The sequence below is a fragment of the Magallana gigas genome, chromosome 10 (genome assembly GCF_963853765.1).
Source record: "Magallana gigas chromosome 10, xbMagGiga1.1, whole genome shotgun sequence".
In the NCBI taxonomy this organism is placed as follows: domain Eukaryota; kingdom Metazoa; phylum Mollusca; class Bivalvia; order Ostreida; family Ostreidae; genus Magallana; species Magallana gigas.
Window position 1 is genome coordinate 4,200,900 of NC_088862.1, and position 27,416 is coordinate 4,228,315.

General features: G+C 31.8%; 2 protein-coding genes across 10 annotated transcripts in view; one reads left to right on the top strand and one right to left on the bottom strand.

Annotated features, from left to right (window-relative positions):
• Window positions 1-27,416, top strand: part of LOC105322102 (cyclic GMP-AMP synthase-like receptor) — a 73,510-nt gene that overhangs the window by 24,962 nt on the left and 21,132 nt on the right. The gene's annotated exons all lie outside the window — the stretch shown is intronic.
• Window positions 781-27,416, bottom strand: part of LOC105322103 (cyclic GMP-AMP synthase-like receptor) — a 67,728-nt gene continuing 41,092 nt past the window's right edge. For 4 of the 9 annotated variants that reach the window (XM_066074131.1, XM_066074129.1, XM_066074130.1 and 1 more), the window contains 8 exons: window positions 6,092-6,232; window positions 5,405-5,545; window positions 4,953-5,001; window positions 4,622-4,684; window positions 3,798-4,000; window positions 3,217-3,457; window positions 2,667-2,888; window positions 782-2,372 (listed from right to left, as the gene is read on the bottom strand). In XM_066074131.1, coding sequence (XP_065930203.1) covers window positions 1,975-2,372; window positions 2,667-2,888; window positions 3,217-3,457; window positions 3,798-4,000; window positions 4,622-4,684; window positions 4,953-5,001; window positions 5,405-5,545; window positions 6,092-6,232 — 1,458 coding nt within the window. In that variant the 3' untranslated portion in view covers window positions 782-1,974. Of the gene's footprint in view, window positions 2,373-2,666; window positions 2,889-3,216; window positions 3,458-3,797; window positions 4,001-4,621; window positions 4,685-4,952; window positions 5,002-5,404; window positions 5,546-6,091; window positions 6,233-27,416 lie in introns of all 9 variants that reach the window. The other 5 variants (XM_066074136.1, XM_066074134.1, XM_066074133.1 and 2 more) reach the window with 3 other exon arrangements.

Below are 27,416 nucleotides of genomic sequence, written 5' to 3' on the forward strand. Positions count from 1 at the left end.
TTTAAACTTCTATGCCAGCTGGAACATTTTTGAGTCATAGGTTAAGGTCAAAGCAAATTATCTGAAACACTTTTCATTCTATTGTCCATTATTTGAGTAGGCCCTTTGAGATGGCTACCATCTTAATGATGCCTAGTTACTGTCAGTTTTAGATTCCTGTCATGCAAACGTGTATTGCGCTATGTTGATTTGATAAGGTTGATTTTTCCCTATGTCTGTCATAATTGTAATTAAAGTGTTCTTTTCAGGAGGAGAGGGTTACTCAAGGAAGCTATACTATCCTATTTAAAGTAATAGGCAGTAGACCCTATTTCATATAACTTGATAAATGTCTTTTAAACTTAATTTTAAAAAGATTAAATTGTACACAAATTTGTCAGTTAAAGGTAAATACTCACGAGTATGGAAGGTAGTTAATCCAAAATCAATAAATGATAAAACGAATAAAGGGTCCGTTTTGTATTAATCAACAAATAACATTTCATTTTGATTTAATTCTTCCGGGATATTAACTACGTTATCGTAATAAATAGTTGGTAGCTAACTTACAATTTTCTCTATTATATTTAGTTTAAACACCTACTATAAAGAGCTATATGTGTGTTGTTTGGAAAAGTGGCACACAGTCAGTCAATAAAATTTCAATGTAAGTGGTCAATTTTTTACCAAATAACAAATTTAAGAAATCGGTATAAGAACAGAAAAAAAAGGTTTTGCAGTTGTGTCTGAATATCATTTTATTCTTGATCCAAAACAGAAATATTCGTAAAAACAGAATTCCTAAACAATATTGATCAATGGAAAAACAGTCATGTCATATAAAAAGAAATGGTTATAGTTTAAAGGGTTAAAATAACAAAGCAGTAACATATTTAAAAATTTATGCAAAATTAATGTTAAACACATTCAATAGTTTTGATCAAATTACAAAAGTCCTTGAAATGAAAATTTTTCAATTTAAACTTTCTTTCCTTATACTAATATGCAGTTTTATTCTTTAAACATAATTACGGATGTTCAATTACAGGTTTTAAAAAAATTACAATATGACCTCATGTATATAAGCTCCAAAACAAAAGGTAATTTTCACATGTACTTAAAAAGGATAACGTCCAAAAATTAAGTCCAAAAATTGCAATTAACTGTTGTTTTGGATAGTTATGCAAATGGAAAACATTAAATTTTATGCACAAATTTTACAGAAATATATGTAAAAAATAGTTTTACAAAATACATGTAATTCAAAACTTCAAACACTTACTTGTTTGGTTACATGTACATTTTATATAGAGTTCAACGCCAAAAATACCATCTTACAAAGCAACGAACACATTGTGTCTCCTTTTCTCAGAAGAAAAATAACAGAGGTAGACTATTCCTAAAAAATGTTAACATATTGATATTACAAAATATGCATAGAAAAAAAGCTGATGCTCTTAAATGTGCATACGCAGACCACTGTTGAATCATTAAAATTCGTGGGGGCCAATTTGTGTGGATTGCTTTAATTCTACAGGTTTATAGGGACGTAATTTCGTGTATTCTCTGATACTTCCAAAAGGAAATATGACTTAACAGTCCTAATTTATTTATTCGTGGAAGATGTTAAATCGTGGGTGAGAGGTACCCACGAATTCAACGAAAATTGAGCCACCATGCAATCTAATGATTTCAAAGTGTCATATTCATGCGTCCCTTTACCCATACAAATATACAGATCAACATACAGTGATGTCTTGATAAAGACAGATCAATTGGTCAACTTAAGCAATGTAAAGATATATTTTTCTATAGAAATTAAGGCTCATAATATTTTTTCTATACAGCCAGTAAAGGTAATGAACGCACTTGAACACATTCGGCTTTGATTATTATAAAAAAGGGTAACATTTGAACATTATTTATTGTATTAGACCCCCTTTGAACATATTGTGGTTTGGATATAAACGAAATTATGTAACATTTTAGCACCATTTATTGTAAGAGACCCTCTAGTTCCCTGACAACGTACCGCCTTTCTTCCTCTGGGACTGACTGTAGAACATTGTCCTTAGGAATGAAGTAATTCTCAATGGCTCCCTTACGTACGCACTTCGCGAGTTCCTCTATACCCTTCTTAAGCATGTCCAATTTTTGGTCTTTACTAAAATCACTGTGCGTATCATAAAACCCTAGAATGAACATTTTAAGATGGTAGCTACAAAACTTGTCCATTTCAGTTGGGTTTTTAGACTTCATGTTTTCCTTTATTTTCTTCAGAATTTTAAATACATTCTTCCGGCAACCTTTGTCTGACAGGTCTGCGTGAAGAATAAGTTCTTTTTCTGCATGCGAGAAAGAAACCCTCCATAGCAGGTTAATGTCTGGGTGAGCTAAAAATTAAATTATTTTAAAAACATAAAATTCTCACCAATTATATTGCAATTTATTGTTTAGGTTCATTAAAAAAAAACTCAACAACTTTGAATTCGTTTTTATTTTTTTTTCTTGTTTCCCAAAGAATGTAATTACTGTATTATAAGAAATTAATTGCTGTATTTAAAGGTTTTTTAAGGGTTAAATATTTCGAAAAATATGTCAAACAATATGATATATTTCCAAATCCTTCCAGATGTTTCGTTCTATCAAATTAGCTAAAATTTACAATGTAATGAATCAGCGTATACCTTCAGGAAATTGTTTGGTTACGACATGGAAACATTCCACAGCTTTTTTTGCCGTGCTTATATCAATCCATTTTCCAGTCTGGATTTCTCTTGCATCCTTTGTTTTGGGCCATCCAGATATTCTAATTGCAGGAACCAGATCAATGTCGATTGGGGATTTATCGGGAATTCCTAAATCGAAGAGTAATGTATATGCTGGGCTCTCCGGTTTACGATCTTGTACTAGAACAGAAGATTTAAAGTTTTACATAATAATGGAAATAAATGTAAGTTTGAACATAATACATCTTAAGGTAATAAAACATTTGACAAGAACGTGTATGTATACAGGATCATGTCCAGTTAAACCTTATTCAAAGCCTTTGCAAGGGGAAGTTTTTATCATCGTGGTTCATAATCTACGCTAGATGTCTGCACGATACTTTGTAACAAATTATTTTTTCTCTAATATGCTGAAAAGCAAACAATTTTCAGCGATATACCTATGCATAAGAAGCCATATGCATACGTATTTGAAAAGGCTAATAATAAAAGAAAATAGATCACCTACGTTGAGTTCTCCTTCCCTTTCTAAAACTGGGGTCAGTCCGACATTTTTCAAATATATCGAACATATGGGATTTGTACAATTTGGGAACAAGGTACCCGTTCCTGTCAATAAACGGATCTAGATCCTTGTTTACAGTTACTCCTTTCCGAATTTTACAATATCCTGGGGGACAGTTTGTAAAATCTGCTTCCATTTTGATGTCAGCATAAAACATAAAATCAAATTCATTGTTGTAGTCGATCTGTTTAAAGAAATTAAAATAAAAACGTGTATGAAATTCATATGGCAGAGTTTTCGCTATATAGTAAGATGTTAATCTTGACGTGATGTCGTCATTTTATTCTATAAACTACTTAAATTTTACACTCTAAATTCAAGTGACTCCATGAATTTCTCCTTCTCTTTGCTTATAATTAATCCTTAGAGAATTTATTTATGAAAACATGTCCATAACTAATAATAAAGGAATAAGGAATCATTCTTTGAGTATTCTGAGGTGATCAAAGAGACTAGAAAATGAAAAAAATGAAGTACACGTTCAAGGCGATGCAAATTGATACCATAAGTCTTGTAACAGTTACCTTTGTTTTGTCGTAGTAAGACCCCGATTTTAAGAGTTTTAACGGTATGTCTGATATCCTTTCCATTACAACCTTTAAATCATCTATGAACTTGTTTACACTTTCGGTCCTAAGTGTACTGTCTTCCCTCGGGCGTACAATGCTGCCCTCTATCATTGCCACAAATTTCTCAAAATTTGGAGCATTGAACGACAGAATAAAATCTGTAAGAATTTTTAATTATTATCTTTTTTATGATAGAACAATACCATTATCACAAGATGTTTTGCTATCAAGTCAACTGAATAATTTTTATTCTTAACCATTATATTATAGTCTAATACAGTTTTCACAAGAAGTTCTGCCATTTAGTCAACTGAACAATTATTTTATTTTTACCAGTAAATTAGAGTTCATCAATACAATCATCACAAGAAGGTATGAATTCAAATTGTATTAGTTTTATGCGATATAATATGGTTAGGGGCAGTTTAAGCTTTATAAACCTTGAAGCGGTTTATAAAAAAGCGTAAACTGTCCTAAACTATTTTATATCGCATAAAACTAATACAAAGTGAAATCATTGCTTATTATTAAATTTTTTGGCTATTTCTTGTAGATAAAAACAGTCATTTGACCTTTATAAAGACATTAAATCGTACAAAATTCAAACGTAACGCCAGACGAATTGATACGTTCTTGACGTTAGTCTCACTATAATGTAGGCAACGTTTTTTATACGATAAAAATATTGTTTGAGCTACTCAGAAAGCGTGTTACAACAGGAATTAAATCATTCTTTACTATTATCTGATACACCAAAGTATGACTAAATCAATTCTTACTTGACAATGATGACAGAGGTCTGTCATGGGGTTCCTCGGTTGTTCTGCTTTGTTTTGGAGATTCTATTGATCAAAGTAGAAATATATCAAATGTACGTATTTATGTGTTTTCATTGATTTTATCAGGGGAGATAGCAATTTAAGTCCAATTATGTAGAGCATCTAAGTACATGTCCAGCATAAATTTGAGAGATCTTTAAAATGATTGTCGAGTGTCCAGAGGCTGGGATGATACCTTGATCATTTTTCTAAGATAATTAATGTTTGATATATTGCCAATACTATATTAATTCGGATTGCTTTTCGTGGAAAAAAGCCTCTGTCCTGTTACCTTTATACTTTGCTGGACGTGATTCCGGTTTTGCTCCTACTGCATCATTCTAGTATCATAAGGAAAAAATTTTTTAAAATGATTCTTCATTATTTGTTAAATCATAAGTGATGCACCAAATGAATTTTGATATTCATGTAAATCAATAGCTCTCAAGATATTGTATGATCAGCATCTAAGATACATTATCATACACAGATTGCTGGGTATGATGCAACATATCATTTGTTGGATATTTAAAGACACTATCGTGTAAGATAATATATTTTAAAATATAAAAATACAAATTTATCATGAAGATGATTATGAATTGAAAAAACTTTTATCGGGCTTTTATTATGCAATAAAAATTAACTGATATGATAGACCTATGAAGATTATTTATTCATGAAAATGGATTGGTTATCCGTGCAAATCTATTCAAAAGCAAGACATATCAATAGCTTATTTACTTTTAACAGAATGTTGTCTGGAGAACCCCTTTGGAGTGATTCCCTCTGTACCTTGGCAACACCCTTTACAACATCTCTGTCAGTGTTGTGTCTCTCATGATTTTCATGACGTGGAGTAAGAGTTTCTGGTCTTGCTCTGTCCTAAAAAAAAAGCTTTGAAATATTGAAACTGATTAAAATAATCACACTCTCGCCTTTTAAACTGTCCCTTTTACAAATAGGACAATTGAAAACCGTTGTGCCGATATCTTGATAAATCAAAGTACCTTATTTTATACAGTTCATACTGTAAAATATACGGCTTCTATTTTTAGAAGTGAAATACTATTTGTTAAATCATAATTGATGCACCAAATGAAATGTGATATTCATGTAAATCAATAGCTCTCAAGATATTGTATGATCAGCATCTAATATACATTATCATACACAGATTGCTGGGTATGATGCAACATATCATTTGTTGGATATTTAAAGACACTTAAGTGTAAGATAATATATTTTAAAACATAAAAATACAAATTTATCATGAAGATGATTATGAATTGAAAAAACCTTTCCCGGGCTTTTATTATGCAATAAAAATTAACCAATATGATAAACCTATGAAGATTATTTATTCATGAAAATGGATTGGTTATCCGTGCAAATCTATTCAAAAGCAAGACATGTCAATAGCTTATTTACTTTTAACAGAATGTTATCTGGAGAACCCTTTTGGAGTGAATCCCTCTGTACCTTGGCAACACCCTTTACAACATCTCTGTCACTGTTGTGTCTCTCATGATCTTCATGGCTTGGAGTAAGAGTTTCTGGTCTTGCTCCGTCCTAAATAAAAGCTTTGAAATATTGAAACTGTTTAAGATAATCCCACTCTCGCTTTTGAAATTGTCCCTTTTGCAAATAGGACAATTTAAAGCCGTTGTGCCGATACCTTGATAAATCCAAATACCTTATTATATACAGTTCATACTGTAAAATATACGGCTTCTATTTTTTTTGGAGTTAAATATTACTTTATTCTCAAATCGTGTTGATTATTTTTTTATTGACGACTTTGTAAATAGAATATCTTGATTTTGTTTTATGTTTATTCTATTTAACTACAAAATTTATTTCTTGTTACAGAAAATATAGTATAAGATTTACAAGCGAATGATTCTAATGAATTTCACGTAGTACAAATATGTATTTTTGTTTGTTTGTTCGTTTTTGTCTTTTAGTTTTCTTTTTCAATATTTTATGTATTTTATCATGTCATCTATCATGTCTTGTATTTTTCCTATAAAAATCTAGCACAAGTAATTATTTTTTCTGTTGATATGCCATTTAGTTTGTTACGTCTTTGATATACGACATATGTCCTGATTTAGTGGTCGTGTATCGTGTATTGTTATCCCTACCCTGTCGTCTTTCCTGTCACGTGTACCTTGTTTGTTGATCTTTAAGGAACTTTTTTTCCATGCGTAAAATTGTTGACGTAATGTAATAAATGTGTGTGCGGCTCACAATTATAATTTTTACAAAAAAGATTGGAGTTTAGCTAAAGTCGTTGTAAAAAATGCGATAAAAAATCTCTTATGATTTGCGATGGTATATGATAGTTATCAAACTTTTTGTGTGTTTTCTATCCCCTCGCCTAAGGTCGGAGATTTTGCCGAATTAAAAAAAAAAGATACATTTTTAACTAATGAAGAGGATTAATATCTGATACCATTGACACTTTAAAAAGCTTTAGATTAATTTTTTTTGACGAAAAGTAAAAAAAAGTTTCATAAATGTATTTGTATAAATTTTCACTCAACAAACATTCAGCAGAGTTTATAAAACCTCAATGAAAATCAAAGTGTGTTCGAATGACCTCCTTTATATACATAACAACGTCGTCACTGAATGAGTAACAATCTTGACAACATCCTCTTTGTACAGATCCCATTTTCTCAAATCCCCTCATTGATTTCCCAAGGTATTCATTTTTATTACTCCAATGATTTTATTTTGAGTTTCAGTTTAAAAATACAGTTTTAAAACGAAAGATGCCTGCTCTCATGTCCGATTCATCTTAATTTTTACATTTAAACCGAAGAAATATGATGCAACTAAGTGATATCATAATTCTCTAAAATTTTCTTTAAAAAAAATTAAACTATTTAATTTTTTATTTGAGTCATATTTTGATCAAAAATTCCCTAATTTATATGAATTTCAAATGGTATCAGATATCCCGGGACCCACTGTGAATTTCTTTTAAAATATTACTTTTTGTCTGTAGGCATAGTTAGTTGGTCAATTTAATTTAATCTAAATGTTTCATATATCTATAACTGGAAGTTTTCACGATTTCAGTGTGTCTCATCGGTTGCATGTCTAGACTGATGGTATTTAGTTTTAGGGTTCAATGTTCTGTTGCAAAAAAGATATATTGAAATTATGCATCGGTTGTAAATGTTTGGAGTTAAATATATTGTAACCCTAACCCTAACTTAAATAAAAAAGGAGACACACTCTATTGTACCCTACTAGACTCACTTTGTGAAAAGTAATATTTGATAAAATTGATATAATGACGTTGATAGCAAATGAAAATGCAATAAAATATTTACTTACTGTAACTTATTCCAAATACAAAACACACTTAATATAATTTAACAGTGTATGTCCTGATCTAGAAATCGTGTAGCGTGTATTGTTGTCCTTACCCTTTCGCCCTTCTTCCATGTGTACCAGTAACTGGTCGCGACCCTCTGTCGTCTGAACTACCTGGATGTTTCCATGTTATATGACGGCTGAGTCCTCCCTCACTCTTGAAATCATTCTTGTTGCAAATAGGACATTTGATTACCATAACGCTGATAAACTGAAATATGAGACTTTCTTGCATTTTTTTTTAGACTGTAATTATTGGTAAGGCCTGAAAACATTAAAATTTTCACATCAATCAACGCATTTCTTAACTTATACATGTACCGTTTAAAGAACAGTGCATAAATCTGAGGTCAATACTCATACTTGTGGCTGAGTACTGAATAAAGAAAGTTTGTACGTTATCTTTGATTCTTGAATATTAACCACTCAACAACGTTTTTCCTTTGGTTCACAGAGTGGCACAAAGTTAGAGGAAATCTTTGAACAATTTCACCAGGACTAGTTAAACGCTTTTTTCAAAGGTAGTGATAAAACTGTTGTCTTGTAGTTAAACATAATAAAACATTTTAAAAAAAGAAAAGAAAAAGAAAGACAGATATCTAACTGGTAATAAAGCCTGATTGTCATTTACAAACCGCCATTGACGGCGATACAATTTTAAGATATTATGATAGTAACGTTCAGTAATCGTTTACCTCTACACAGGGTCACCGTTAACTGATATTCTCTGTACGTTTTTCTTATGAGTTCGTTCACATTGTACGGATACTGTTATTGTGACTACCAGAAATCGATTGCTTTCAGAGAGTGCCGTGTTGATATACTTACAATCAAATATTTCAGTCACCTAATATGAGATACTTATCAGATAAGAAAACTGATTTCATATCCGTTTTAGTAAACAATGTTTACAGTTCAGATGAACGTATTCTATTCAAACTTATTTTTTAAATTCTGTGGTAAAGAGTTTTTTGAATCGAATATTTACTGTGTTTAAATCAGTTCAAATTTATAATTCAAATTTACAGAAAAAGAAAAATTATTTAAAGAATAAAAATTTAAAAATTAAATCAGCGTAAAATACCATTCGAACTGACTTTCTATTTAATTAAAAACAAATGGAAGAAGTTCTGAATATAATACATGTACTTTCATGCACCCGTAAAAAATATTTACCCTCTCCACTTAATTTTTGTTCCTTATCTAAATGCGGTATTGTGGCTCTTTCTATAGACTGCCGTAGAGTAAAACAATTGCTATCCAGTGCATCATTGGGTTTCTGTAGTTTAGTTCCTGTATTTTACATTATTGTTAACTACTTCATTTTTATGCGTACTTTGTCAGTAATAAAAAGATTGAAAATGCTTTTATTTTACAAAAGCAAGCTTTCCACACTAATGACTAATGTAGACATTTTAGTGTCGATTACACGACTGAAAAAAATTATATCGTCTGCTTTGATTGAAGTGCTTGGTTTTTATGATTGATGAAAAAGTAGGATAGCGTTTTGATAAGTCGTCTGCAGGCATAAGTGCAATGTCAATACTGAATGCATATGCAGTACATGGTAACATTTTCGGCCTTAGAGTGTATGGACTTTGAAAAAGCTTTAAAATTTCCTTTTAAGATAGTTGAAATTTGAAGTGTATCGTTCCTTATACCGACAATCGTTATCAATTTTATCTTTCAATTAAGCCTACTAAGTTCAATAAAATATATTCATTTCAGTTATTTTGGAAATCAACAAAACGGGACATTTTGTCCTATTTACCGTGTTTATTGCATGTGATGTTATGATTTAGCATTACATTTACACGAAACTGACCGATAATGTCACATGCCGGTCAGTCCTTTGAAAGAAATACTTGTTTACATTGTCTTAATCTGAATATGAAACGGAGGAAAATGTTCAAGTTTATAAGTCTTTAGTTTCTTAATTTGAGATAAGCAATGGTTTCGTCAAATGTACTAAGAGAATATATATATCATGGACAAAAATTCACAAAGATTAAAACACATTTTGTTCTTTTTCTAAATCATGAATTTACTGTTTTAGTGTCACGCGTATATGTCATAATTTTAAGTTTGTATTGAAATCTGCCTAGTCAATTCAAAATTTATGATACAGCTATTTAACCTTAACGAATTCATTTCCGAATTCACACGGTATTTATACCCATTTACCAATTTATTTTTATATTTTCTCAATTAAGCTTTGCTAATTAAAAATAAAAAAAATCCTTTAAAAAATCCGGCAATCATCTGGATTTTTTGGATTTTACAATCTTGCGCATGCGCATTACATTCACGCTAAATCACGGGAGGCTCTAAAGTGTATGTTTCCACAATATTACATTTGCATGGATAAACCATGTAAACTCAGAAACGATAATACAAATACGTGTAAATTTTCATTAGAAATTTGCTATATATTCTGTTCATCAAAGAAAATACGAGAGAAAACTCTAACTTAGTGCATTATAATGGTACCTGCAGCCCAGCAGATGGGAAATTTATGTCATAGGATTTGTTTGCCAGAATTTAATGCAAAAAACGCATCGAAATAAAAAAAATCCCGAGAGTTCCAAATGTTTACATGGTGTGCAAATTTGAAGCAAGCAAAAAAATGTTGAAATCTTCATAAATATGAATTAATTTTTACATGAGAGTTTTTTACAGCCTCAAAATGGTTTGATTTGAATAATTTGACTATTATTTTCACAAAAATCTTGACAAAATCTAATTCTGAAAATCATGAAAATCATAAACCGTGGGAGGGGGGGGGGAGTATACCTATGACTCCAACATCTCACTTTCTCACTATTTCAATTTTTCAAGGTACGTTTCAGATCTTCAGATCAATAACGTTTGCTGCGATAAAAAGTGAGAGGAGAAGGAGGGGGATGAACCCTCTATTATGCTACGAGCCTTATGGTTAGGTCTACCTTTGAAAAAAAAGTGGAGGGCTAAGCCCCGCTAGCCCCCCCCCTCCCGGTTCCTCTGCCTATGCATATCATAAGTAAGTAGTATATCAGTTTATATACATGTAACTATCTGTTACACACTTTCAGTATCAAGTCCCATTGTTGGTCAACATGTGCAAAAGTTTATTCCGAGAACTTTCTACTTTCATTTTGATTTATTTGAAACTGAGTGAGTCATAGGTGTAGGGGAACCGCTTTCCGTTTACCTGTGGCACACCTCACAGCCTTATTAGCATAATGAAAAAAAATGACAATAACAAACCGTCAATAATCTCAAATATCCATAAAAAGAAATACAAATTCAAAGCAGAGCAACGCGGACCTCCAAAAGGATAGAGGTAGGATCAGGTGCCTAGGAGGAGTGAGCATCCTCTGCTGACCAGTCACACCCGCCGTGTGCTCTTTGTCGTAATCGGGAAACCCCCCCGGAAAAGTCCGTAGACAATTAGGTGATTAATTAGGGTCTAACAATTAGTATGAAAAACTCTGTTAGCATGCGACCAAGTGGAAGATTGTATTTGCTGACAAGGTCGTTGTATCGACCATTAGTGATAGAACTTACGAAAAGATGACTTCAAACAAGACTGTTAACAGTCAGAACTTTCTGATTTTTAAATTAACGAAAAAATACAAACCCCCGATAAAACGCCTTGATACGTCATTCACAATCTGAACGTTTAATGAGACCAGTTCGAGACTCATGCAAATCGCTAGGGGGGTCTAGATCGAAAAGTAAATGAAAGTTTATGTTTATTTTATCGGCAAGCTTTTTAAATTATTTAAAGTTGCGGAACAATTGTTTATTAATGTGAATTCGAAGTTTGGGTTGACTAGCGTTTTTTCGTTTAATATCATGATTATTGTTCAGCATGAAACCGTCTGAACAGCAGTTTTCGATTTTGTCAACAATCTGAAACGTGCTAGGGTGTAGTCATGTATCGGTTAGAACATATTCGCTTACAATGTTAAATTAGATAAATATTCCTTTAAAATCAAGCAGTGCAATAATTCCACTGCATGTGTTACCAAAATGTTAATAAATAATGGTCGTTGTGAAATGTGACTTGAAAGACATGTTTTAGTATGAAATCTGTATGGAGGTGTATTATAGTCCGTTTTTACTCACATTGGTACCTACTGTAGCAAACGTTGAAAATTTTTTGAATGTTTTCCTAGAACATTTTGTTCGTGTCAATTATGCCTTCAGTCATTTCCATACAGAATTCCCTTGACAGTTACATTTAGTTTTGGTGCATGTATCTCTTTTAAACTGTTAACGTCATATCTTATTTATCTATTAACGATGAGAGTGTTGATGAATCAAAATCCTGCATTTGTTATGTAAATATAACATTATACAGTTGAGAGTATAAAAGAAGTAGAGAGAGAGAGAGAGAGAGAGAGAGAGAGAGAGAGAGAGAGAGAGAGTTATTAAAATATACATGAACTTGTTATTGATTGCCTTGCTTCCATGAACCATAAATACGAGGGTTGTCCCAAAATAATGTAGACAGGACACATAATTTATAATCTGTTTACTGCAATTTCATTAGACTTCTATGTTTTCCTCAATGACCCATTGGCAAACAATACTGAAAAATTCAAATCTGTACTTTATTTATTTCTTGAGAAAATAAATAATTATTAGCGACACGTTTTGTCAGGCGGCGCAATGTGCGACGTCGAAAATTTCCAGTTTTACATTGTTGCTAAACCCTCAACATCGTTTTACGATAACATTTACGTTTTATTTCCGAAAATGTCTTAGAGAAAATATCATCTTTTAACATATACCCTGAATGCACATTCAACATATATTTCTATTTTTTTCAAAGATATTTTCTAATTACAAACGATCTGTCGGCTCCAAACTAACGTCCGTCTTACCTAAATGTGTCGTTCTGCATTTTGACGTCCATTGATACTGTTCGGGGTTTCTTTTTTTCACTTATTGTCATCATACTTGTTCAAATATTTTCAATGTTGTTTAACTACTTATTCACAAAACGCATTTCTAATCGATTTTGTTAATTTCATTTACTTCCAAAGCCGCTTAGGATTTATTTCATGGTTTTTACAAAATTGTATCAGTTACTGCTGCGCCGCCTTAAACGCTGACATCGTCATTTTATTACGAGTTAACTTTTCAACTTGTCACAAAACGCGCTATATAATATTTAAAAGTTTTGTTACAGCCAAAACATTTTCTGAGTAAATAATAGAATTATTATCAAATGTCTATGTATGTTTTATTTTATTTTTTCATTCAAAAAGTACTTTTCCTCGCAATTTTCATTTCATTATGTTGATTTTAACTTTTTGCTTTTGACATTGCGCTGCATGTCGAATTTTTGATCTAACATGCTTTCATTTCACTAATTTATTCTCAAACAATATTTGATTTTAAAACATAACTTGAATGCAAATTTCTTGAACCCTTTGTGGCTAAAATTTCATCTCCCTTTGTTTTCGATTAACTGAATGACACCACTTGTCTACGCTATTTTGGAACAACCCTCGTATATTGTAATAATGTCATAATGTATTAGCAACATTGTTGACAAAGATGTTGAGAGATCATGGAGAGAGAGAGAGAGAGAGAGAGAGAGAGAGAGAGTATGAACAGCTATGACAAAATTTATAGTCATATGTCTTTTCCCACTCAATGATTTGTAATGGCTGTTATCATGGTAATGTTTTGACCCATGTCTCAGATACTTCATTTGCCCAAAATAAGTGTAATCTGGGACACACTCTTTTGTTTTGATAATGACAGCATTTCACTTTATGATAATAGTATATCTTTTTTTCTAAACTACAGGTTTACATGTGGCCTACAGATGATCTGAAGATCAGGAATATAGAATATATTGTCAATTTGATATTGCTAATGACCCAGTCAAGTCTGCTGAAGCCCAGAAGGACCTTCTTTTTTATTTAATAAACTAACAACTTGTCCTCCGTATGTAGATATATTTGGTTTTAGCTGATTAAAAGCCAAAAAAGATCATCTAAATAGCTACAATGCCTTGTGTAAAAGGGAAAGGTTTGTATGGGCATATTGTTGCAACACTGCATAATTATCGGTATTTGAAGTGGTGGGAACCTCTGAAAGGAATACCAGATATTAAGTAGAGGTGTGTGTGGGAGTGGGTCGAAGTGTTTGAAACTTTAAAAATGAAGAAAATAAAAACGGTGTGAAGTTTTAATCAATTTCCAAAAAAATCGGAAATAATGCCAGGGTCAAAAACACGGACAAGACGACTATCACTTAGGCTATTATGTTTTACCATGTGAGTTTATACTAGCCTAAGCAATAATATAGTCCATCTACAGTAAGTGAAGTTAAGAAATAAACGTTATCGACAATTCCATGTCAATTGATACAACGGTAAGTGAAGACCAACGCGTATTGATACGACTATCTAAGGTCAACAGATTAACCATCAGCTATTCCTTAAATATATCGATATGATTTCGTTAGCAATAAACTGTTACTGAGTCAAGAAAACATCTATTGAGTTTATATTTCAAATTTGAATATTTGTTCTATATATTTAAACGGAGGTTTTCTTTTCAATTAGATTAGTATAGTGTAAAATGACCTCAACCATCTAATTCCTTAAATAAGTGATGAAAGTAATAGTACACAGGAGCCAGACGCATCCACAGCAACAACGCAGTTAAACAGGGTAATTATTTAGGGCTGGGGACATTTTGTAGCTTAGCTTAAACGACATATTTGGTCCCATCAAGGGGCAACAGGATAGTTGTACAGTTATGTAAATAAACGATTTAAACAATAAACCCATACACAAGAGGGAAAAAGTTGTGTGTTTGAATGAAGATAGACAATAACATGTATATATGCGTACATGTTCATTCATTATTAATGATTTATATGATTGGAAATAGGGGGTCCGGAACCTTCTGGAAAGACAATAAAATGACACTAATATCTACAATTGTCAACATACAAATCTTTAATGATTTAACACAATAATGAAACAATGTAATATTTAAAATATAAATTGATTAATAAGCAATGGATTTTGTCAAAATTTACCAGGTGAAATTTGTTATTCTTTTAAACAGTATTAAGTCCAAAACTAATTTTTGTTTAGCTTGCAAATTAGTCAACTGTACAACTTTAGAGATTAAATTATGTGGCATGCGTAGCTATAGAGGGTGCAGAAGAAGAAGAAGATGGGAATCGTAAAATTCAAACCTAATTATTATTATTTACAGAATAATCTCTAATCAGAGAGACATTCTAATTAAAGGTCGATATTAAATCTTGATGAAACTATTCAAACACCAAAAAAACCTTTCTTTGGTGATTCATGCGGGATATGAATATGCCGAATTATGCATTTTTTCTGCAATGATATAAATATATTTCTTGTTGGTAGATTCCCCCTTCTTGTACTTGTTTTTTTTTACTTTAGTGGTAGATTTCATTGTTATGCCGCAAAACCCATTGTGTCACACCATGTCAGTTAACAAAATGAACAAAATGCTTACAGTTTCGTATACATCATTTTAATTGTAATACGAGATAGCAAAACCGGCTAACTAGGCACTAAATCAGAACAGGATCAGATATTGGTTAAAAGAAATATGTTTCTGGAAATAAAAGTGTAAAAAAAACCCTGAGAAATAAATGAATAGAATGAATACTCTTTATTTTTTTGATTTAGTTTATGTCGTGCTAAACTGTTATAATACCACTCTTTTGTATTTTAGATAAACCTATACCTTTCGCAGTACAGTTAAGGCGGCCAATAAAAATATTGGCATATTTTTGTGATGAAAACACGTATACTTTAGTTCAAATGACATGTCCTTTTTAAAATCAATAACAGTCAATCAAATGCAATATATTTCTAATATATATATATATATATATATATATATATATATATATATATATATATATATATATATATATATATATATATATATATATATATAACAGTACAATATTTTATGTCAATAGTGGTCACGTGATATGGTAGTCGCATGGTACAGACAGATAAATTGATGGTTTTGAGGTCATTTAATAAATTCAATCTTGCAAGGGCATAATCATGTCAAATTAAAATTCACAACTGAGTTAAAAAATCACTTGATGTTATATCGTGGATTTTGAAAAACGTTGCAAACTTTGTTTGATAAGATCATTTGTTAGTAGAAACCGTAATTTATAATGCATATGTTGAATAATTTTGAAAGTCACAGGGTTAATTTCATTAAAAAAATAATTAATTTGTAAGATTTTACAAGGACCGTAGAAATTTTTTAGTTACATAGCATATATCAAATTCACAAATAAAAGTTTGTCAGAATCAGTTAAGTGTATGCCCTTGCAATTAAGTGATTTATTTTAGGTAGTCAGCTTTAAGATATACAATATTTTACACAAAACCGAGGTTGCCTATTTAAACAATGCATACTTATAACAAAATGAAAATAAAACTATATAGGTAGCATTCATATTCATTCATAATTTTCTGTTAATTGTCTTCGCTGAAAAACTGCATGATAGCCTTCAATGACTTAACTTAATGCGTTATTTTGAAGCATATGACGTCATACTTTGTGGTACAGCGAGAACGACATCTCGCTTATTTTTCAGTGTGTAGGATATAACGGACATCAAAATTGTAAGTAATAGCATTTGTTGTTTTAAATCATAAGATTAGCATAAATTTATTTTGCTAATACATCAATTGATAAGTACTTTTGAGGGTCTAATATACTGTGATGCCATAACGCACATTTCCCGTACTTTTTGTCTGAACAGAAATTTTTGACAGCCTTTTAAAAAACTGTGCTGCGTTGAATTTCCCTTCTTAAAACATAAATGGATTGGTTTTTTCAACGGAAGACACATTTATTAAACCGCGGGGGTGTTAAGGATGCATATGGGCAATTTAGCGTCATATTTTGACTGTTATATTCAAAATCGTGAGATTAAATGATTATTTTGAATAAGATCAAAAACTTAGTATTATCCTTTAAAATAGATGTCAGTGCAATAAAATCGGGTAGTACATAACTGCTACATTGGTGCATTATCACGTGACAACTATAAATAGTTTACGTATATTCCTTAACATAAAATGAGATAGAACAACACTACCTCATGGTTTCAAAAATAAAATAAACATACCAAGTGAAAGCAAAACATCTCAGTTTAATCAAAAACGCTGCTAGAATCCTATGTTTTTCCTTATTAAAAAGTTATTTATCCGGTTCTCGTAAAACCTTCCCAACTTTTATATAGTTTGCACGGAAAACGGCAAATTGCATCAAAACAACACACAACATGGGATTCTAGCAGCACTTTTCAATTTAAGCATTGATCAAACTAACGATACGTATAAAATTTCAAGTTCAATATAAACGGGGTAGTGTTGTTATAGTCGGATTTTTATATCGTAAACAACGACAGAGGAAAGCCTGGCCGAGAAATAAAAGCAAACTTACATACCTTTTAGCGAATAATTGATCAAACTAACATCTCCATCAGTATTCTTATGTTCAATTCTCAATAAATCACACCACAATACTTATTAGAGTTCTTAGATTAGTTATATTTTGAATATGTTTACAATGCTTTCCGATCAAATTCACACGACATTCAACTTTTAGTCATGACGTCATCAATGTGTAAATCTACGTAATACCAACTAATTTCTGGAAATAAAATTGTCTTCAGTATTTTTTATTTGTTTTTTTATCTACGTTTCGTTGCTTAGATATTTGAATATGTACATAATAATTAAGATTTGTGATTTCACGGAATGTAACTCGGATTCCATATGCTTCTTTAACACCCCCACGAAGTATTTCAAGTTTGTTTTTGGTTTGCATAAAGTCAATCTTTTGAACCTTTTAAGGTTTTAGTTTTTTTTATCAAAAATACTTCTATGATAGAAGAGGAATTTGGACTTTACATGTACACGTCACAAGTGATCAGTATCAATGATAAAAGGTAAAAGTAAAAGTTTTTAACTGGATTAGGTGACCATTTGCTGAGTCTGCAGTTTTTGAAAAATCTATGCAAACTCAATTAAGTTTTCTTGTAAACAAAATAGTGATTACTTTGCTTTTCTTATTGTATAAATTAAAAACTCTTTTTCGTGGTGTTAGTTTTTTTACTGCGGGTATGTTTTCGGTGATCCTGTTAACGATTACGTTTACTCAGAATGAACAAAAATTCCACTGATGATCATGAAAAACTGTCTACTGTCTATTATAGACCTTTCATAGTGGTGTTATTTTTCACTTTCAAAAAAGTAAGTCAATGGCCTACCTTTTTAGTTAATGGCCATTGAATATTTTTTTGAAGATTTAAGAAGTATCTCTAAAAAATTTACACCAAAATTGAGATTTTTTTGATTGTGAAAATAAAACAAATTGCTTAACTCTGGTGGCATAACATTTAAATAAGGTCAATAATCAAAATTATGAGACATGGTGTAATTTTACTTTTTTTATAGCCTTTTTAGATATTTTTGTAATGTGTGCCATTAAATCATCTACATGAAAAAGTAAGATAAAACCAATCAAATGCAAATGCAAAAGAATATTTACTAACAAATGAAATCTTAACATTGAATAATATGATACTACCAAATATATTTCAGTGAAAAACCTGAAAAATCTAACTCGAATTTCCTCTGTTTTGCAAAAAGCACAACTTCGTTTAAGCCTAATATCATAATACAGTAAAAATATTCAATGTTATATCAATAATATTCAAATCATGAATTCATTATTTGTTTAAAACAATTTTTACTCATGACATTGAACTTTAGAATAATCCAAATATGAGAACTCAAACCCTGGGTAAACAACGCCTTTAAGCAAAATCTACAAATTACATGATTTTAGAAGACCAAAAAAATACAATATTCTGTTTCTGATAAGCAGTCAGAACAAGTAATTTTTTACAATGGCTTTAGAATTTCCATAGTTATTTTTACTTTTTTAGCATCCTCATATCTTCATATCCACTTGGAGGGCCATAGTGATCTTCTTCCCTTTTTTAATTTTTATAATTCATTTTAGAATTGTGTTATCTTTATAATGCTTTATAATGATTTGATGCCTAGGATATTGAGATTGGTCAGTAAAAGAATCTTAGATATTATGATATGATTTTTTTTCTTTTTTGTATTGTGTTATGTATGGTAAAATCTTCAAATATATGAGAGGTTTACAATATTTTTCAGAGTTCACTTCATAAAAAACCCTTTTGAAAAAGAATGGTACAAGAACTATTGTTCTGGTGAGCGATATTTGGCCCATAAGCCTCTTGTTCCAATCGCAAGAAAATTGATCAGTTTTTACGTGCAAACTGCACTCAATATATCCGTGAGAATTTGAATAATTCAAAAACCGTAATGCTGTCAAAATTACAATCACCTACTGCACTTAGTTGGAAGTGAGCGATTAACGTCTCCTTTTTGTATGCAATCGGACAATGATTGGGCATGCTTCTTCATAACGTAATGTGGACTTAAATAACCAATGATCGAAACATGAGTCATCGTCTTGTCAAGTGTTATCTTATTTAACAGTGATTTAATCTACATAACTAAGCGCAAACTGATCTGCTAATTGCTTATTGGTAACTTATTGGATAGTGCACATGTAATTTAAAGGAAGCAACCGATCGTCCATCCGTCTGTCCGTCTGTAAACTTTTTACATTTTGAACTTCTTCTCTAAAAACGTTTAACCAATTTCAACCAAATTTGGCACAAAGCATCCTTATGGAAAGGCAAATATAAATTGCAGAAATAAAAAACCAATCTTAATTCAAAGCGGAGATGCTCAGCAATTTCAATCTAAACGGAGATTATTCTCGCTGCTAAAAATATATTAGGTTATATATGATGAAAAATAAATTGTGCTTTTTCTTTGTTTTAGTGCAATTCTCTCTTGTTGTAATTGTTTACAAATTTCTATCTACTAACCTGAGAGTCAAGCTTCGAGATATAAGCAAGATACAGAGCTTTGCGCACAATGCCTCTGTATATTTGTACACAAAGTTGAGGTCATGGTTTGGTTCGTTTATATTTTGAATGCAGCTATGCTTAATAGAAAATACAAGTTTAAAAATCTTAAGTTGAATGTACTTAACTGATGTGAACAAAACCATGACTCAAACCAAGCTATGTATCTTGCTCACAATTCTACGATTGACGCTGAAATTTTGGTTGATCAATAGAAATGTCTTGCTTAAGGGATGAAATAATGTAAATACTCTGGTGTCCTTTCTTAAACGATGAACTGCATAAAATCTACACAAGTTTTTGATAGTTTTTAAACACAAGTAAATAAAAAATGCATATGATCTTATTTTCGGTAAAAATGGTATTCCATAAAGGTAAATATGTCAAAAATTAAGTACAGTACCGATCAGACCCAACCTAACACCAGAGTAAACCCCAACTAAACCCCGGGTTTACTTTTTGGGTTTACTTTGGGTTTACTCTAGGTTGACCTTTTGAAAAGTTGGGTCCACTTGGGGTGTAATTTGGGTTTACTCGGGGTATTTTGAAATTGCTTTTGAGGTCAACTCTATGCACTGAAGTGTGAAGCAGACTTGTATTTTAATCTTACTATTCTACTGCCTGTAATTTCTACCACCTGTATATTCCAAATACACAGTTAGCGTCTGCTTTCAGGGGTATACTTCTGGCCGGGTTTACTCTCTGTGTTCACTCTGGGTTTACTTTGGGTTTACTCTGGGTCCACTCTAGTAAACCCGAAGTAAACCCAGAAAGTAAACCCAGGGTTTAGTTTGGGTTTACTTTCTGTTAGGTTGGGGCTGATCGGTACTGTATATGCAAAAATAAGTGTAAATTTCGGATATTCATTTTTGGTTAATCTACTGAGGGGCCATATGGCATGATATCCTTTGAACACCCATATAAAGCCAGTGTTGCGAAGGTGAGCGATGCGGCCAATTGGACCTCTTGTTAAAAAACACTCATGTTCACTCTGAAATAAGTAAATAAAAAATCTAATAAATGCATACAAATGGTCATTACCAAACGCTCTAAAATATACTGATGAATAAAAACAAAAAATAAAATGCCTTCATTATTCTGTTTTATTTCACTAATTGAACACAAGTAATTAAATTATGTGTATCAAAATTCTGCTAAAAAAAAGCCGCATAGAAAAAGTTTATATACATGTATTGTTAAAAAAGTTTAGATATAGATGAAGAAATTGTCATTGAAAATCAGAATGTTGAGGTAAATCTTTGTAGCCATGCTGTTTATTACGATGTCATTTAATCATCGGAAGTTAAAGTCAATCAACAATGGAAAATTGCATTATGTAATACCTGCACCTAATTTCAAGTAATTGGTAAAAAATAAGAAAACTACTGGACACGCAAATATACAAGTATCTTCACCTTATTTTTTTACTTCCCTCGTCTTATCTGTCATATGACACAAAGGGTGCTTTGCGATGATTATTACACATGCATAGTATAGAAAGCATTGTGATATACCCTTACGAAACTGGCATAAAATGAAAGGGACAGAGACATATCTCGAATTAAGTTGTGTAAAAACAGAAAGTTTATATGTATAAAATCATTCATTATTGTGTGTGATGGTAAAATGACACCGAGGTGTCAAGATTTACGGTCTAGAACGAGGCTCTGAGGTGGAATGTCACTATCGCCTACGGGTATATAATAAATGATTTTATCGCATTCCTTTACATTAAACACGGTGTCTGAGAACTTTTTGTTATAGCGTTCAAACGTTTACTGTCGTTTTAATCCTCCGCGTGCTACAAATAGTGCAACTCAGGAAAAAAGCATAAGACAAATTTTTCTAGGAAAATATTTTAAATTTCAATCAATTAAGCAAAACAATTATAATGGGATTAGCTTATTATGTCGTTTATCATTTCTGTAGAGCAGAAGACATTGTTTACGTTTTCCAACGGCGTAGTAGTACATAATGTAAAGTAAAAAATCTCCAATTTCTGACTCACACTGGACACGCCGATCTCACACCAATTATAAATCGAGGAAAGCTTATCGACTATATAAGCAAAGGTTATTATTATCTTGTACAGAGTTATTATTGAACAGTTCTCTACACTAAAAGAGGCAAAAGTGAAAGCGAGGCACGTCTGATTCGATACTATACATGTTATTCTGTTTTAAACGTTTGTTCCAGTTTTTGTTTCGTCGAATCTATGTGATGTTGTTTTATCTATGTTTTATAGATCTGAAAAACCTTTACTTTAGCATAGGTTTGAACCTCACCACCACTCATATTTCTTTCTACTACCCATACTTTGTTTTGAGAATCTACACAAATGCCCCAAGGTTGAGATATCGGGCTGGTACACGACAAAACATGAGTCACAAATACCCCATCACCCCTTAACAAGTGAATTACATGACTATCAAGATCTGCTACTAAAATGTTTCCTTGTTTATCACACGCAATTCCACGTGGATTAAAAGGCAATCTGCTGACAGTGGGCTGAACGCCTAAGTAACTGAAACGAACATTCCCAGAAGATGTTAAGACGACGACTTTACAGACCATGTCTGATACACAAATATTCTGGTTTAATCTGTTTTCACAAATATTCAGCGGTTTACAGAATAATGGTTCACCTTCTTCGTTGTTCGTATACTCGTTTTCAAGTCGTCCATCATTGCTTATTTTTATAACGGAGGCATTTGGGTGCTCTGGATTACTAGCATATGGGATTATGCAAACAAAATACTTTCCAGATGATGTGTAATGTATACCCCAGAAATTATAACCCTCTCTTTTGAAAAGGATTCGAGCATTTCTTCCACTTTTAATTGGCATTTCATTTCCTTTCTCGTGAGTGATGTTTTGTCTCATCTCAATAACGCCGTTCTGACTGTCAGAATACACAAGTCTGTTTTTATAACCTATTGCAAGCCCTTGTGGTTCATCCTCAACAATAAGTGTTTCATATTTAGAATCTATGTTGCAAATTCCAAAAACATTGTTGTATGAATATTTATATACATGTATTTTAGGGCTGTGCCCACTTATGCACAAACGTGATAATTGTTTGTCATATGCAATGTGATAAAGAAATTTAACAGAGCTTTTGAACTCTTTCAGAAGAAATGGAACTTCAAGTAATCCAATCGCATGGCGATACTTGTTATCAATGCTGTGGAAACTTGGTCGTCGGTTAATTTTTCTTTCTGTTTTTGATACTTCTTTGTGACGTGTTTGGAATTTTGTCCTAAGACGTAACATGGACACAGCCGTTTGCGGTCGTTTTGTTTGAGTATTCTCAAATATTTTTTCAACAGTTGTGTCTTCAAAAGATAGGGTTCCAAATAATCTCTCAATTTCAGACTTATCAAAATCGTTTGACTCAAATCGTACAATTTGTAATCCCTGGATATCATGCCGTTCATTAACATAGTTCCAATCAGGATTTTCCTTAACGTAAAATGGTAAATCGATAACGTTAAAGTAAAAAATTTGGTTTTAAGCCTAAAACGAATATGTTAATCGTTAGGAACTGTTTATCTATGCCTACAATAAATAAAAAGATAGACAAATAAGCTGGAGAAAGTATTTTACTGGTAAATTGAACCTATGTAAACAAAAACAGGACACGAGCCATGTTTACATGTCAAAAAATTGTGAGCCCTGTATATTGCTTAAAACTCAACGAATGACTCCCAAACTTTATTTGATCATTCGAAATGCATTTCTAAAGCATTGTAAATAATAAAAATATAAGAATAAAATTTGACCAAAGTCGTGACCATGCCCATTTAATGTTTACAATGTTTTAGTGTTTACAATGTTTTAGTAAGGCATTTGTAATAGGCAATCAAAATTTGAGTGTCATTTGTTGTGTTATAAGCGAGTTACAAAGATCCCAATCCTTCGTTAATGTAAACAAAGCTTTTGTTTACATTTTGAACTTTGAAGTAAAAATACCAGTTTAAGACCTAAAATGAATGTCTTATTCGTTAGGAACTGTTTATTTTTTGCGCAAAATGAATAAGAAGATGGACAAATCAGCATGCAACAAAATTTGTACTGTTATATTGAACATATGCAAACAAAAACAGTGCACGATCCTTGTTTACATGACGAAGAATTGTGAGCTCTGTATTTTGCTTAAAACTCATTGACTGGCACCCACATTTGATTTGATTATTAAAAATACATTTCTAGAGTATTGTAAATAATGAAAACAGAGAAATAATATTTGACAAATATCGTGACCATACCCCTTTAAACAGAAGTAAGGAACACAACCACATAACCAGCAAGGCCAGAAGTTGTATTCGTGGAGAAAGCTGATAAAGAAGTGCCGATAAATGGGGCGATTTATTTTAGAATATGTAGAACAAGAAAACCATAGGCTGTGGACATTTTAAGAATATGCGTTAAAGACGACGAAGACAGTTTACATCAAATTGTTTAAAATGTACAATTTAATGTACAATTTAATTGAAAAGAAATGTTCAATGTGTTCCTAAAGATCCAGTTTTAAATAACCGATTAAAACCCACCTACATACAAAGAAACACTGGTAATAGTTGTCAGCTATATTAATATATATAGGTGTGCCAGCTTGACAATTGAAATCAGGTGAGTTGATACTGATATCCTACAAAGTTTTGCACCACTTTCTTTTAACATTTTAACATTACAAAAACCAATAATCGGAAATTACAATCTAAGATAATGTGAGAAAAAAATTGGGAGCTTTAACGAATATTTTAGTATAAAGTGCTTACGGATATTGATATCCTGACCGTAAACTGTTTCTAGACAAGCTACATTACCACCTTAAATCCCATATTTTCATTTTAAATGTCCAGATTGTCTCAGAGATTAATAGGTTATAAAAATTCAAGTTTAGTGAATTTGTTTTATTGTAGTCAATAAGAGTCTTCCTTCAATGTTAAATTCTGAAATATTGTATGAAGATGTAATCAAATGGTCATTTTGTTTAATGTATTAAACAAGGTAGAAATTGACCATTCAAAATTAAAAAAAAAAATTAAAATTCAGACCAAGCGGTGCGTCAACCTGTCTTTTCCTACACATATAGCCTCAGCGGACGGACGTTTTCTCTAGTTTGTTTTTAATTTTTTCAAGAATTTAGTAAAAAATTAATAATGTTTTCAATGGGCAAAACTTCGGTTGTCATTCTTTGTCACTCAGTTATACGTTGTTTGCACGATTTTTTGAAACATGGAGACATAAGATATTCTGCACATCTTGGTCTTGGGAAAACGCATTCCGTGTTGTATATGGATGTAGGTAGAAAAAAGGTGCACGAAATAATATCTAAGGATACAAAAAGTGTATTTGCGTTAGGTACCGATTTTGTTTTAATGATTGGGAAGAACGAAATAGTTAAATCTCACGCAGCCATTGTACTTGCCAGTTGTTTACGATTTTGTTTTTGTCTTTTATCCTGGCGATTTTTCCATCGATCTTATTTACCTAGGAATATATTATTTAAATTCGTTCCTGAATTACCATATCCTTTTTGTTGTGAAAGAAATCTTTGTCTGCCAAATTTATGGTTACGGTATCAGTTGATTATTAAAATTCGTTCTCCTACATGTTTTTGTATTCGCAGTCCCCCGGTTTCATTCGCACACGTTTGTGTTTCATCAATGTTTCACAGTTTTATTACGGTGCAGCTGTACTTAGATTTATCGTAAAATATGCCTAATCAAATATTCGTCTGCAGTTGTGGCTTTTAGATTTATTGCTTATAGATGATTCTCATTAGAGTTGATTTAAATATCAAACTATATCTTAGGGGGGGGGGGTTATCTGAGCAACAAAAAAGAATTATTTTAAATGTTTGGACGGCGTTTCTTTGTGAATTATACCGGTAATGATAATTGTAGGATTGCAATTGGCAGTTTTATTGTTTGCTTAAAAAACAATTAACAATAAATAGTCATCTTTGGTAAAGGCACTACGGCCTACCTAGGTTTTGGCACGACACTTTAATAAGCGACTTCAGATGCAAAAATTTAACACTAACGTCAGAGTTTTGATTTTTTATAACTGAGAGACCTTACCAGGTAGCAGCTGTTTAAGACATGTAGATTAATGGCTATTGCAGTCGCTCAATGGGTGATGTAATTTGCTCGTATTGCGGGAAATGTTGGTCTGTTTCAAAACAATATAGATTGTTTTCCGTATGTGATATATCCGGGAATAATTTTGTTATCAATTGTAATAGCTACAGGGTGGTACTCGGTGAATAAAATATAGACTTAACTGTGGAGAAAAGGCTCAGGTTATTCATGTACACCTTTATCGTTTGTTTATTAAATTTCCACTCTGTATTCGATAAATGCAAGTGTTCATATAATGCACTTTTAAGAGTTAACATGGTCACATGCGTGTTCATGGTACAATTTTTTATTTTAACCAGGACTGTAAAATAAAAAACTTGACAAGCAAATAAAAAACAACTTCCTATTATCATCAAAATCTGAATTCATTCGTTACACTCTATATTTGCTTACAATGTATTTTCATTTTTGACATACTCCCAAAAAAGGATGATGAGGTCCAACTCAAAAGCTGGCGGGAGGCCAGCCCCCCCCCCCCCCTGATCAGACAGATAAGGTGGCAATAAAAATAAGCAGGGATGTGACAATATATTGCACTAAAGGCACAACTCAACTGCAGAGTCAAAGCTTGCATTACATATTGAACTGGTTAGGCAAATTGCAGAGAAACGGAGGATTAAAGAAGATATGATAAGGAGTTCATGGAACCCATAGAACATGGTGAGGTAAAATTGGGTGATTTTTCTATGGAATTTTATGTCAATGGTCGCCTCACACAATCCTCGCATTCGAAAATGTTAATCAAATTAACATCAAACATCATACCAATCGACGTTTGGTTAGCTTGAGGAGATGCCTTATGCTTATGCCTTTGCTTACTACAAAATTGATACATGTAAATATTGTAAGGTAACCTAGTGCAAACTCCAGCACAGATAATTAAAAAGCGGTTGCACCCATCTTATTTATTCATGTAAAAATTGCTTCAAAAGCCATTTCGTTTGTTTGTCAAAGCAAGGACCCATACATAATTTCATGGTAACTGAACATCTAACCAGACTTGTACAAGAGTAATCGTAACTCTCAAAAGGCAACATATCCAACAAAAGGGTGACTTATGATAAAGAACAAACGGCATTTTAATTTATGGATTAAATATGGTTCTTGAATTTTTACACAGGGTAAATTAAAATATTATTTAAACAAGAATAAAATTCTTGGGTCCCCCGCCGGTCAAGCAGTATACTAGTATACTGTATATGAAA